We start from the raw sequence: 14,579 nt of genomic DNA, 5'->3' as shown, positions 1-14,579 counted from the left end.
ATGTGGCTGGTTCTTGATGAGAGTTCCATAGGCTTTGGGAACCTGGTGGATGCTAAAACTTCTGTTTGTGTAATGATTCCAAAACGTGCTCAAAGGGTTCATCTCTCCTGTGAGATAGGGACTAGTAGATATAAATCATAACCCTCACATAGGAGAGAGGTATTCCACCACCACCTTCTTTACCAAAGAGAACTTTTTCAGCTTCTGAGTGGAGAGGAACTTTAGCTCTTCTGTTGCTACTGTAGCTTCTGAATTGTTGCATCTTTCACTGCTATTTGCATCAACAGATATAGACAAATGCTATTTTTTTCCAGGTGTAGTTATTTGATGAGTAATTACAGCTTTTAAAATGAAATTTGCCGGAAGTTTTCCAAGTAGCATTGCTCAAACTGTTCTGTTCACTGTTCTCCATCTTTTCATCTCTCTTTGGAAAAGCTATGGACTTCCCATCTGAAGACTCAGAAAAACAGATGGATTGAACCATATTAAGAAATACTTTGGTAGCTGAGAGAATAAAAAATGGCAACTTAATTTTCAGAGTTATTTTTGGCTTCTTGTCACAGAAGGCCTCCTGTTTTTTGGTAGTTTAAATGTGAATCAACTGGAAAGCTTAGCATAGGTAACAGTTCATGTTACTGGTGTAGTGGTTGAAAAGTCTTCGTGGAAGTTTCAATTGTGTTCTTTCCTAACAGAGTCTGGCAGAACTAGAAGTCCTATGTAACCACCTATATGAAGGGACTGATCTAGCACAGCGAATGCAAGCTGAGAAGGTACTCTTGGAGCTTATTGATAGCCCAGAATGTCTTCGCCAATGCCAACTTCTGTTAGAACAAGGAACAGTAAGTATCTGAAAGATCTGTTATCCGTAAGTGTAATCATGCTTGTGGAAGCTCACATAGGTTTCTCAGTCATGGGCCATTACCCTGTCAGTACAATAAAGGCAAAATGCTTTTCCCTTTTTTGTATGTATTCTGTTTCATAAATGATTCCAGGATTCTTTTTCATTTGGAGGTGGTCTTTGTAGAAGTGACAGTACCTTGCATTAGAGATGTCAGGGACAAGAAGGGAAAGCATTTTAGCTTTCAGTACTCTCAGAAGGGTTGTAATCAGGGGTTGTGTCATCTGTAGAGCAGTGTCGGGACACAGTGTGGTATAACCTGGTGTTTGAACATCACCTTGTTCTTGTTTCTAGCTATTAGCTACAATGAAAAAAAATTGTATTAAAAAAATCCTTAAACTGCTTATCTGTTGTCTGTTAGTTTAAACCATTCTCTTATCATTACTCAGTTTCATTTTTGGTGTTTAATTTCATGGTTAACTCTAGATAAAGTGGTAGGGGAGTTGATGCTGATTTGATAGTCCAAGCTAAGTCCGGTATAATTCTTGCTGTGTTTTTCAAATCACTCAGAGAGAGAGAGAAAGAAAAAGAGGAAATGCATTTGAAAATATCTTTAATCCAGGGCTGGACCCATGGTAATCATCTCATGGTTCTAAATTATCCAGTGATTTAAAAACAGGTTTCAAAACTGAAGAACTGCACTGAATATTCTTGTTTCTAGCTATTAGCTACAATGAAAAAAAATTGTATTAAAAAAATCCTTAAACTGCTTATCTGTTGTCTGTTAGTTTAAACCATTCTCTTATCATTACTCAGTTTCATTTTTGGTGTTTAATTTCATGGTTAACTCTAGATAAAGTGGTAGGGGAGTTGATGCTGATTTGATAGTCCAAGCTAAGTCCGGTATAATTCTTGCTGTGTTTTTCAAATCACTCAGAGAGAGAGAGAAAGAAAAAGAGGAAACGCATTTGAAAATATCTTTAATCCAGGGCTGGACCCATGGTAATCATCTCATGGTTCTAAATTATCCAGTGATTTAAAAACAGGTTTCAAAACTAAAGAACTGCACTGAATAGTGAAATTACTTTTAGATGAATGATTTCCATCAAAGGGGATGATATTTTTAGTCTCCCCTATTTTATTAGTGTTTTGTAATTTATGTTCATTTATAATGAAACAAAGATATTGCTAAAACACATACATTTTATAAATTTTTGGTACACTTAAGCATAACCAAAACCTGATAACCAATCTGGGTTATTGATTATTTATCAGGTTTTGACTTATTGTCCCTGCCTTTAGTTAGCCTATTTTCAAATAATATCTTTTGATGTGTTTTTGTAGACGTCCTATGCTCAGCTTCTAGCAGCAACGTGCCTGTCTAAGCTTGTAAGCAGGGCATCTCCATTACCTATCGAACAAAGGATTGACATTCGTAAGTAATGTTTGTGGTTAAAATTTCATTATATTAGTTGGATCTAAAACTTCATGTTAGCACCGTAACCAGTCAGTGGATAGTCTGTTTTTTCTCTAGTACTCTCCATTTACCAAGCCTGTTATTCATAAGGTAGTCATTGTGAGGGAGTGGACGTAAAGGTGATTGTGAGCTCTTTCATCATATCTCTGCAATTAGGCCACAAACAACATTTCCTAGTTTCAAAATTAAGATAAATATGTTAGCTCAGATTATGTCATATTTAAAAAAAAACAACTCATTTTTCAAGGTAGACTTTGTATTTATCCCACAAGACGCTAAAGAGATTTGGTTCATGTTTGTAAAGGATGAAAGTTGCAGATATTGCTAGTACACCTGCCAGTCACTTACATGTAACATTGCTCATGATCAGCTCTTAACATTTGTAAAAGTCATGCCAGGGCAGGTTCTTGCAGGATTAAGAGCTTACAAAACTTTCCTTACTTTTTAGGATCTATATTAAAGTCATTGCTATATCCTAAAAGATATATCCTAAAAGAGTAAGCAAGTGTGTGTTAGGTCTTTAATAGTGAAAGGCTTTGCACGAGGAGCGTATGATTCGCTTTGGATTTTTACAACAGTGCAGACTTTCCATCGGTTCTGTGGATAGTAGTACTCTGAAATGCATGGCTGAGAATCCGCTGCTTCTGATAAAAGATTTCAGTATTCTTTTAGGTAAAAATTAACTTTAATCAACTTTAATTTTATACATTTCAACAGCTTTTGGAACAGGTTAACTTCCTTCTAGTTAGAGAGGAATTTCTGCAGCTGCAATGTGCAGTACCCAAAGGGATGTTCTAGATTGAATTGAGAACATTCGGTAGGGACTCTTGTCTGAAAAAACTTTTGTGTATTTTGAGTTGGCTGTGAGAGCTGCTGTTACATAGTGAAATAATCAGTGCCCAGTATATGGGACTATAATGAAAAATTACTGTTTTACCTGCCAGTGTTCTCTGAATTGACAAACTGTTGTCTTATGTGTCCTAGAATAATGATCATGTATGTAATGTGCTTTGTGCAACTAAATGTTTAGCTGTATTTAATGATTTAATGTAACTTACAGTTATTGTACTAACCATAAGAATATAGATTTTTTTAAAAAATCCATGCCTTAAGTTTCTATTAGAACCATTTAATTCATTTTCTTTACAGAAGACTTGTGTTGCTGATTTTAAAATGCTTCTTCACAGGAAACTACATTCTGAACTATGTAGCGTCTCAACCCAAACTGGCTCCTTTTGTCATCCAGGCTCTTGTTCAAGTCATTGCTAAAATTACAAAATTAGGATGGTTTGAGGCACTAAAAGATCAGCTCATCTTCAGAGACATTATTGCTGATGTAAAAAAATTCTTGCAGGTAGGAAACAATTGTTCACTTCTGCCATTTTTTTTCTGCTTGGAGCTCTTCATTTTTAGTGATTGGCATGTTATGGCACTTAGTTGTCACACACTTGGGTGGAAAAAGTGGGAAGAGCATTGCTTAAAACAGATCGCCCTACAATGAAGAACCAGGGTGGGTTTGATACTTGCGCGGGTTTGTGGGTTTTGATGCCTCACAGTATTCATAGTGCTGTCATGGTTTTTTGTTGGTTTTCTTTTTCCAAAGCACGTTTTCATAGTGTGGTTGTAAAACATCAGCCCCTGTTGTCAAGCCATTCTACTTAATGTCTTAATTTTTTTCAACTGATGTGGAGATACGTTTCTGATAGTGTTAGCTCCAGTTACCTGGTTAGAAATGCTGGTACTGCACTATGTGAAAAGCAAGACTGTCAAATATTTTAAAGCATGAGTGTGATTGTGATTCTTGTAATAATGACCGCTAAAATTGTGCCGAACTGTTCAGTTCTAGAACTAGTTCAAATGTATTTTTTCAAGTGTCTGTCATGGACGGTTGATGAAAAAGATACCTTTATAAACTATTTGTTGGAGTGTTCACTGTTACGGTCTTATATTGTTGCTTTTCTGTATAAGCAGTGGGACTTCACCTGCACTTTAATTTTTGGCAGAAATCATTAGATACCCCTGCTTCTGAAGTTACTGAGGAAAGCTTGTTTACAGATAGAACTGTGGTACATAAAATTGCAAGACACTGTATATATTTGTTATGTGGTTGTGGTCCTTGTTTGCCGCATTCTTTTTTCACTTTATGATAAATTGATGGTTCATATTTGTGTGCATGGGTACTTGGATGGAATCATAGAATTGGAAGGGACCTTAAAGATCATCTAGTTCCAACCCCCTTGTCATGGGCAGGGCCCCCTGCCACTAGACCAGGTTGCTCATAGCCCCATCCAACCTGACCTTGAACACTTCCAGGGAGGGGGCATCTACAACTTCTCTGGGCAACCTGTTCCTGTGCCCCACCAGATACCTGCATATATATATGTTCTCTCTCCGTACATGTAAAGAGGAGTGAAAGAAAAAAAACCCCAGACATTCTGTCTGTCCTAGGATTATGGTGTACAATATACAGAGATAGATAATAAATTTAGAGTGTTTTTATAACTTCACCTAAAATAGCATATGTATTTAAATCTAACATATCACAAAAATTATGCATTCTAGGTAGGGATATGGGGAAGGCTGGGAGGAAAGATCACTCATCTTCCCTCTCCAGTAATTGGATGAGGCAGGAATGTTCTTGTTTTACATTTCCTTCCACGTTATTTCCTGTTCCCCCACTGCATTGGTCACTGTTGCAAAGGAGATGCGTTACAGGATAGAGAAGTGATCTTGGTATTTGAAAATTGGAAATAATTTCTCCTAATGTCAGAGTGCAATCATTTGCTGTGGACTGTTTGCTATGCAAATTTACATGTCAAATATAGAGTAAGGACTGTCGGACACAGTGGCTAAAGATACAGGATATACAGCATCTTCTGTGAAAGTAAGTTTGGAGAAAGTGATTGGATGTCATGGGCTATTAGCCAGACTTGGTTATTTCATACATTTCACATGTATAAAAAGGTTCTTGATAAGTTTACTGGGAGATGGCTAATCTGTTTAAAAAGTTAATACAGATTAATCTTTCTGAGTGTCTGTGTGAATGTAAAGCCTAGTACTTATTTTGAGAAAAAATAATCAGAAAATTTAAGCTATTTGGAGATTTACTTCCAAAGTGATCCATTATGTGTGTATGTGTTGGTGATCCTGGTAACTCAACAAGAAAATATGACGTTAACAGTTTGTGTTTCTTGCCAAGGAGTTTCTCATTCGTTTTTCAGTCTTACCTTTGTTTATAATACTGTTCAAGTTAATGTACTTTTTGAGTTACACTGGGAATGTCTAATAAAAAATAAGTTGCAATATTCTGTTTATTAAAAACAAACTCAAGTATACTTTTCCACCATTTTGCAGTTATTTTTATGAATGTACTGTAATTGGATTTTGCATTTATTATTAAAATGATTGCAGTGTGACTCTTCAGTGTGTAGCTCATTAAAAATAGAGATTTAAATACAAAATTTAGCTTCTTAAGAGATTTCTTTAGTTAAATTAAGAATTCCTATAGAAAAGAAAATTAAGCCATAGATCTACTAGTGAATTAAATTTCAGATAAAAATTGAAAAAATAATCCCTAAACAATACTAATATACGTTAATAATTAGCATATGGTAGTTTCAGATACATATGCATTAGCATTCCGGATTAAAGTTCATCTAGTGTGAATTTGAGTGTGATTTAATTATTAGAAAAAGGGATAAGCAGCTAGGTCTGCACTTCTGTTCCTAACTCCTTCATAATTCACCACACAGCTTTTCACACCTGTGAAGAAGGGGAGGTTGCATTTTCCATTCTTGCAGGTTTGTGTGGTCTAAGGAACATTCATATAGACTATTTTAAGAATTTGAAATGTAAAAGAAAGTTGTGTTCAAATACAGTATGTTTTATAATATATATAAAAAATACATATTTTTATATAGAGAGAGAGCAGATAGGGCAACAATATAAATTTTGCCTGAGAGTTCTCTGAAATTTTCACTTTTGATTTGCTTTGGTGCAAATGATAATACAAACTAGATGACAGTGAAAAGTTAGGCCTCTTGGTAAGTAGCCAGGTTCTTCATGAATTGAACGTTGGGTGATCTTCAGAGTTGTGAAAATGAGGGTGGCTGTGACAAATACCAGGAAGATTTTGACGAGGATGACATTGCTTTTTGGACACCAGGGGAGCTGAGGCTGCAAACTGCAGCTGTGAGAGTAGACATAGAGATCTTCCCCCTGACTCAATGGCAAGGCCTAATTGCAGTTAATTTTAATTGTTTTTAACAAAGCAGATTTAATTTTTCTATAAATGCTTTGTAGTAGCTCAGTGAAGACAGCTAAATTTTATTAATCAAATGCAAAATTCTGCATTGTATCTGAATTTCGAAACATTCCAAGGAACTTAAATACTGATGATTAGATCACACCCTCAGATGGAAATATTTGACGCCTACGGCTTCACTTTTAGAGACAAGTTCTCAGAGATGGAATATATAATTCAGTTCAAACCAATGCATTGTATACGACTGTGGAGGTAAGAGAATTAGGTTTTTTTGATAGGTAGCATTTCAAAACTTCTTTTTCCTGAGAGTGCCCTGTGATCTTTTTCATCCATGCACAGCTTAATTTTTTTTAACGGTTTGAATTTCATGCAGCTTGCCTTACCAGTTCTAGAATACTGAACAGGCCTTTGAGAAATGTGTAATAGTGAATTTCTAGATTGCGGTTACTTAGAGTCTGTTTTCAGACAGGTTTTTTGTTATCATGCAATTCTTAAAACTTACAATGAGGTTTTTTTCCCAGAGCTAATTAGGGAGTTTGGAGGTCTAGTTCTATTAATGTTGACAGAATTTGGCATGAAAGCCTTCTAAACAGCTTAGGATATCTCAGCCTAAAAATTCCTCTTGATTCCAGAAATGTTGGAAAATATTAAATACAACCTGATTCTAGAAATGTTGGAAAATACTGAATACAAGCTGTGATGTTTGAGCAATCCTATCTGTTTTTTTCTGTAGGGCACTGTGGACCATTATATAATAGGAGTAATGATTCTCTCAGAACTGACTCAGGAAATGAATCTAGTAAGCATGTTTGTTTTTTTTTTCCTTCTGCAAGGGATGTATATATTGCTGATAAAGCAGTGTTGAATGTTTCTGCCCTTCATAAAAATGGTTGGAGAAACATTTCTTAGACGTGAAGGGTTTAACACACCTTCCTCCCCCTGCCAAAATACATAGAGAGACAAGAAATTCTTAGTGCAGGGACTCTGCCTGTACCAGATACATACCATATCTGATACAGGGTAGAGTTTCTCTCATCACAGTCACTAGAACTAGTAAAGCAAAGTGAATGATCAACTTTTTCAATTGAATTTCTGCTAATGATTTTCTTTGGCCTACATCTTAACCTGAGGAAGTGCCTCAGACCTTTCCATCCAGAAAGAGAGACAACCTTGAAGGGAAAAAAGGAGGCGCTTCAGGAAGCTGTCAAGATCTATATTTAGTGCTGGACCATAATTTTCATTTCTAGTGTCAAATAATTTATCTGCCAGATATACCTATCATCTAGTTTTAGCAAAGAAGGGAGCATTATTTATTATGTCCTAACTTTTCTTAGGTTGATTATTCAAGACCTTCAGCAAAACATCGTAAAATAGCTACCTCATTCCGTGACACCTCTCTAAAGGACATACTGATGCTTGCGTGCTCTCTTTTGAAGGAGGTGAGGCTTTTTATAATTGAACCTAAATTGTTAACATCATAATTGTCCCAGTTTGAGTCCTTAATATTTTCTGAATTTATGAATTCTGTACTTAAATGGATTACATGACACCCAATTAAGCTCAAGTGACGAAAAAACGTTCAAAGACAAAAATTCCAATCTTCCTCCCTCCATGTCTCTCTTGCTCTCTCTGTCTTCCTCTCTGTGCCATCTCTCTCTCTTTATATCTTGCCGTAAAGGATGAACTACCTAAATTCTGAACTTGTCTTATTTTTTGATGTTTTTCTCAATTTAATTATATCTCAGTTTTGCTGGGCCTACCATCTCAGTATTTGCTAAAAGAATTATATATTAAACTAGGAGCAACCAAAAAGAAAGACAAATTCTCTATCTTGTGGTATGGCAGCACAGTCAAATCTGGCCAAGGTGTTTTTCTTCAGTAGTTCCCTTATCCTCTCTGTAACATTTTGGGGTAATTCAGGCTGCAGACTCTCAAGAGCCTTGACAGGAGGTGGTGAAGAACAGCATGCTGTAAGCTAGGTCTCTCAGGACCAGGTAGGTTGAACTGAGATCAATGCTGGAATTTGCACTTTGCATTTTGGTGCGGATCAAGGCCTTCCATAGCAGTGGAAGCAGCACCATGAGGTACCATTCTACTTCTCTTAAGCTCAAGCAACTCTGAGACCAGCTTATTTTTTAAATGTTGCCTGATTTCTATTCTTTGACTTATTTGGGAGTGCTGGTTTAATCAGTTTTTCTGAAAACCAAATGAATTAGGTGTTGAAATTTGGACACAGGTGTTTAAGCGAAGAATTTAAACCTGGATGCCATCACAGTGGGTCAGTAGATAATGGTAGCGATTGCTTTCTGGCTAAAGGTATAATTCTCAAGGTTGAGGTATGTGATTGAGATACTGCTGTAAAAAACGAGATAAACTATTAAATTTCTTTCACGGTATGTTTTTAGTCTAACTAGCATGTTTTACCTCACATTTGCAGTAAGTTTAAAGGGCACACATGGTCAGCTACCAGTGCTCAGGTGACAGGCAGTATATTTTTTTAATATATAGAGCAAGTAAATAACATAAATTCCCTCGCCTCTAAAGAGGGAATGCTCTGCTAATGTACACAGGATGTTTTAAATCAGTGTCGGAATTGCATATTAATGGAGAAATCATACATAATTTAAAAGAAGAATTGGCTATTTTTGGAAAAATCTTCTTTAGATATAGTAAACCCCATTACACATCAAAACAATAAATGTATTTGTGAGAACCTGTGTCCTGCGGCAGCCACTTCCTAGCTTTCGTCAAGTTCAGCTGGTCTACAGGTACTTCTTTAGTCTCTCATATGTTGAAAGGTTTGTCTGAGTGACATCATACAGATTTCCAGACAGAAGTATAAGAAAATTATAATTAGTATCTTTATAATGCCAACTTTAGTGTAGGAAGCTGGTTTTAGAAATATTTCAGTGTCTGTAATGCACGGAACAATACACTTAACCAACAAATGTGGAATCATTAAAATAATTCCAAGAGTTTAAAAGTTACAGAGAGGATTGGTGGCAAAACAGGTTATGTTTATACAAGACATACAGAAATTCAATGTTGATTTCAAAGCCGAATTCATAATTTAGTGTCAATTCTAATGTGGTGCAACAGTTGTTATAAGTTAACGAGGCATATAATGACACACAGGTGATTTTAATTCCTATCATCTGAATTTAAAAACTTTTTGTTAATAAACTTGAGAGATGTGACTGAATCTAAATAAGGAGCAGATGAACTAGATAAAGTTGCTGCATTTGCATTTATTTTATTGTTTTTCTAGACAAAAGTATGTCAGTTTTCTTTCTGATGTTCACAAACTGCATCAGTGACTAATGAATTTGAGGTTTGTTTTCAGTGCCTTTATATTGTGTGTGTAATCTTGAGGTAGTAATTTCTTTAAGATAAAATGTTATTTAAATTATTATAATTACAGAAGGGGATCAATAAAAATGTGTTCTTACGCGCACAGTATGTTGAGTATAGACTTCCAAATCCCAACAGCTTGCTTTGCTTACAAAGCACCTTTTTATTCTGACACTGTAAGGGTTATAAAGCAGTGGAGACAGACAGCTGTATTTATACAGGTGTTGTAAATAGCTACATTCAGATTACAGACTGTTCATTTCATTGGTTTTTAATGCCAGGTTTTTCTAGACTTGCCAAAGGAACAGTCTTTGAGTATGCATACTGTGAAACTCATACTGTTTAGCAGCCTGGACATCAAACTGAAAAACAACCAATTGTTGAGATATTTTTTACCCATATGATGTATATGATGTATACTCCACTCTGGTCTGGAGTAACAGAAAGAGGAAAACATGAAACCTTACAGTTTAATTTTTGCAGTGAACGTTAGCACTGTTCTAACAGACAGTATCAGTGACATGCTGAGTTTTACCTCTAAGTATTTTATGCAAAAGGATTATTTCACCAGGCTTTTAAAAATTATTTATAACTCTGGGAGCTTTAGCTTGACATGGAAGATATCTCTGAGGTGGTAATAATGATTTTCCCCTTGCCTTTAAGGAAAGACTATACTTTTTATTGTTGAAGGATTTATTTTTCTCTTAGTATGTGTTCTCTTGCTCTGAACTTTGCAGTTTTACATCCAAACATTTTCCTTTTCAAAATTGTTTTTAAAGCATGTTCTGTGCAGGTGACCTAACAAGATTTCTTTTCTCCTTAGCTCTTGGCAAAACCTTTAACCCTTCAGGACCAACGGCAACAAAGTCTAGCAATGCAACTTTTGAAGCTTGTACTAAACTGTCTTAATTTTGATTTCATTGGAAATTCAGCTGATGAATCTGCAGATGACCTATGCACTGTACAGATTCCAACAAACTGGAGAACAAGTAAGAAAGGATCATAACTGTCAGTAGTCTGAAGTCTATACCCAGTGGATTGTGTAACTTCTTTTGTCACGATACTTGAAAATATAAAATAATTTTTAATGTGGAGTAGAGTTTTTTTGTTGGTGAGTTACTGGTAAACGTCTTCTGCTGTTTCTCTCATGCTTTTCCTATTGTTATTTTTACAGATAGAAATAATAAATGTAGTCTATAACATAGATATTCACAGTAAATCAAATTATTCTAATTAGACACTGAATACTATTCTCATCCTGGCATATGAACACCTTGAAGAGGTACAGCATTTGTAGCATGTCTATTTTCTCTTGTCTTCCTCCTGATGACAAAACTGTATGAAACTTTTTTTTTAGTGTACTTGTTTGCTCTAGTATGTGAGCTTGTTAATGAAGGCAGCAGAAGGGTTGCATCTTGGTTCTTAGACTCTAGAGGTTTGTCTTCCTGGGCTTATACAGTGCAGATGGCGGTCTAGTATAAATATGTCCAAGCTAGCTTTAATGAAATTACCTTGGGTAATGGACGCAGTTTAGTACTAGCAGCATGGAGCTCCTTGTAGGCTAATTTATCCTGCTTCTTGGCAAAATAAATGAGCCTGACTGGAAGTCTGTTACGTCTAGCTAAAGCAGCTACGCAGTTTCCCATACCCAAGATGGGAGGTTTAGATCTGGCTTACCTGTATAGCATGACACTCTGTAGTGTTTGATATTCCTCCTTATTTCAATGATACTATTCTTCATCAGTTTCCACGCATAACTCCATTCCTTCTGCATTAATGTACAGTAGCCTCTAATCGCAGTGTGAAGGATGAAGAGCAATAATATATGGCAAGCAAGGGAATACTGACAAAAGGCTGAATTTGGGCAAGTGACAGTAATTTCCCAAGATCCCTTAGGAAGGAGAAGGGGATAGGTTTTTCCCAAGATTTTAATTTAGATACTTTAAATTGTCCATGGAGGGATCTCCCTTTAGTCATTAAACACAGAGTGCCTAAGGAAATTAACCTTTGTTATGGGATGCTTTATTTTATACAAGTCTTCATATAAAATGATGCTTATAAATGGAACAACTTTGAAATGTTACTTAATTTGTGGGATTACTTAATTATGAATTATTGGTGAACTTTTTGTACCCGGTTGTTACCCCTTCATAAAATAGGGTAATGTTATAGTTCATTTGATGTGATTCCACAGTGAATTGGTAACTCGGTGTTTAAAGTATTTTTTGCTGTTCATCAGTCTGTAGACTTCAGGATAGTCTGTGGAACTTCTGTTAAAAACTTGCCTTTGTTTAAATATAGACTAAACTAATCCTTAGTATCTGGAACCTGTCTTGTCTTAGTGTACTACTGTAGTAACTTGAAGAAATCAATTTACCTACATCTATTACAGAACAGCGTTCTGTAAGCAACGGACAAAGTATTGCATCATCTGCAGTTTAAGGGAAGTATTCTTTGTGAGCTATAGGATAGATTAAATGTGATAAAAAGAGAATAGTGCTTTGTTTAATACTGTACAATGAACTAATGAATGCATCTATTCATAGTTTATTCTCAACTATGGTGATATCTCACTGTTTTTGTTAAAAAGAGGATGATTCTATTAAAATAAAGATACTTAATTATTGCTTGTAGAGAGTGATAAAACCAACTTATCTTTTTCCGTAGTCTTCCTGGAGCCAGAGACCTTGGACCTGTTTTTTGATTTGTATCATTCCCTTCCACCAATGCTGTCTCAGTTAGTAAGTGACATGTAGTGATTTACACTCAAGTAATTACGGAAAACAGTCTTTTTACATCTATACTTTGTCCAAAAGACCTGTTTTATTCTGTGCATTAGCATGTTATGAGTCCCCTGGCTCAGTGCCCAGTCACGATGTCTTTTCTTTTGAACTTCAGACCCAGTTTTCATTTCTGAATCTGAAAGCATTCAAATCCTTCCTCCCCCAATTCAGCACTACTGAGCCACGTGGAAAACAACCACCTAATTATTTTAATGAAGTCAGAAGCTGTTGTAAAAGGGAATTTTAAAACTGAGCCATATTTGTGTTCAATGATAGTATAGAGATTGCTGCAAAAATAATCTTCAGCCACAGAATGTACTACAGACAGCAGTAGGTTGGATTGCTCCAAACATTAAGAGATGATTATTCTGAAAGTTTAAATTTTTTTAATCTTACAGTATTTTTTTTTATTCTTCAGGCACTTTCTTGTTTAGTTCAGTTTGCTTCTACAAGGAGATCTTTATTCAGCAATCCAGAACGTGCCAAATATCTTGGTAATCTAATCAAAGGAGTGAAACAAATACTTGAAAATCCACAGGTATCTTTTTGATTTTATTTACTTGAAATGCTAAAACAGCTGTGGATTTGTTTTTCCATTTACAGTCTTCATTAATTTACTAGATCTATCAAAACCACTTTCAGCCAGACATCTGTTTGCTTGGATTTTCTGTTCAAAACAAAGGAAAACCTCTATGCAAATAAAATTGTCACCCAATTAGCAATAGTATTAATGAAATTTCTATTAGATTAAGCTGTTAACTTTTAAAAATTTGCTTCTTCAAATTTAGGGTTTATCTGATCCGGGTAATTACCATGAATTCTGTCGTTTTTTGGCTCGGCTAAAGACAAACTATCAACTAGGAGAGCTAGTAATGGTGAAAGATTACCCAGAAGTCATCCAACTTATAGCAAATTTTACTATTACTAGCCTACAGGTAAGAATATATACAGAAGTCTTCTCTTCAATTCTTGAATGACAAAGAGGACTGATGCTGGTTCTCTGTGTTGGTGTTTTTTGAGGAAGTGGTGAGGCTTGTCTTTATGTAAAAATGTATTTTGTCAGTGATGTAACTCAGATTTCTGAATTCTCTAGAACTGGTTCTCACTCTTCCTATGAAGTTTTGTAATGGGAGCAGATTTAAAGAAGAAAATGACAACTGAAGTAGGGGATAGATGGATGTTAATTCTCCAGCCTTTGTCCTCACCCTCATAAAAAATCCAACAAACTAAACTCTTTATCCAGCCCTAAAATACTTACACCTGTGCTCCCATGTAAACTTCAGAGTGCCTACACTGACTAGGTTCTTGAGTTCTGCTTTTGTGCCTGTATGTGTACACACACACAGTTGCCTATATGCTGAGCTGCTGAGTGCAAAGTTCCCATATGAGCTGGATTCAGAAGCTACGTGGAATAATGTCTAAATTTTTGAGGGACCAACCTTTTTGAGAAGGACACATATAACAGGATCAAGATTCTCACAGTGTTAAAAATTTTACAGGTTTGTTTTTGAAACACACCAATATAAAGGTATGCACACTGTTTGAGTAATACTACAATTGTTATTTTAGCATTTCCTCCAGAGTCTTTCTCTGGTCTTCAGAATAACAGCTGAAGATAGTGACCTTTAGGAGAAGATTTTGACCTTTGAATTTCTGAGTTGCCAATGGCAGTGCCATAAGCTTGGAAGAGCAAAGAAAGTTGAGATGCATTTCTGTTCTTTACATTTCCTGTTAGGTGGCTCTAGACAGTTTCCCACTAAACACTTAGGATTTTTGAATGGCCCTCTTGTAGCACTTAAATCCCACCGTGCACTGTTGTCATGGTTTAACCCCAGCTGGCAACTGAGCACCACACAGCCGCTTGCT

At 35.8% G+C, this 14,579-nt stretch overlaps 1 protein-coding gene across 1 annotated transcript in view; it reads left to right on the top strand.

Moving 5' to 3' along the window:
• The window catches only part of RANBP17 (RAN binding protein 17), a 164,770-nt gene continuing 150,191 nt past the window's right edge, over nt 1-14,579 (top strand). Inside the window, exons 1-10 of the mRNA XM_009285979.1 lie at nt 1-69; nt 693-839; nt 2,183-2,273; nt 3,503-3,669; nt 7,313-7,378; nt 7,914-8,018; nt 10,754-10,919; nt 12,598-12,671; nt 13,132-13,251; nt 13,502-13,648. Of these exons, the coding sequence (XP_009284254.1) occupies nt 1-69; nt 693-839; nt 2,183-2,273; nt 3,503-3,669; nt 7,313-7,378; nt 7,914-8,018; nt 10,754-10,919; nt 12,598-12,671; nt 13,132-13,251; nt 13,502-13,648 (1,152 nt within the window). The remainder of the gene's footprint in view (nt 70-692; nt 840-2,182; nt 2,274-3,502; nt 3,670-7,312; nt 7,379-7,913; nt 8,019-10,753; nt 10,920-12,597; nt 12,672-13,131; nt 13,252-13,501; nt 13,649-14,579) is intronic.

This window comes from Aptenodytes forsteri, unplaced genomic scaffold, assembly GCF_000699145.1.
Source record: "Aptenodytes forsteri isolate BGI_AS27 unplaced genomic scaffold, ASM69914v1 Scaffold54, whole genome shotgun sequence".
Lineage (NCBI taxonomy): Eukaryota > Metazoa > Chordata > Aves > Sphenisciformes > Spheniscidae > Aptenodytes > Aptenodytes forsteri.
Note: the sequence above shows the minus strand (reverse complement) of the source record. Positions and strands in the feature narration are given on the sequence as shown.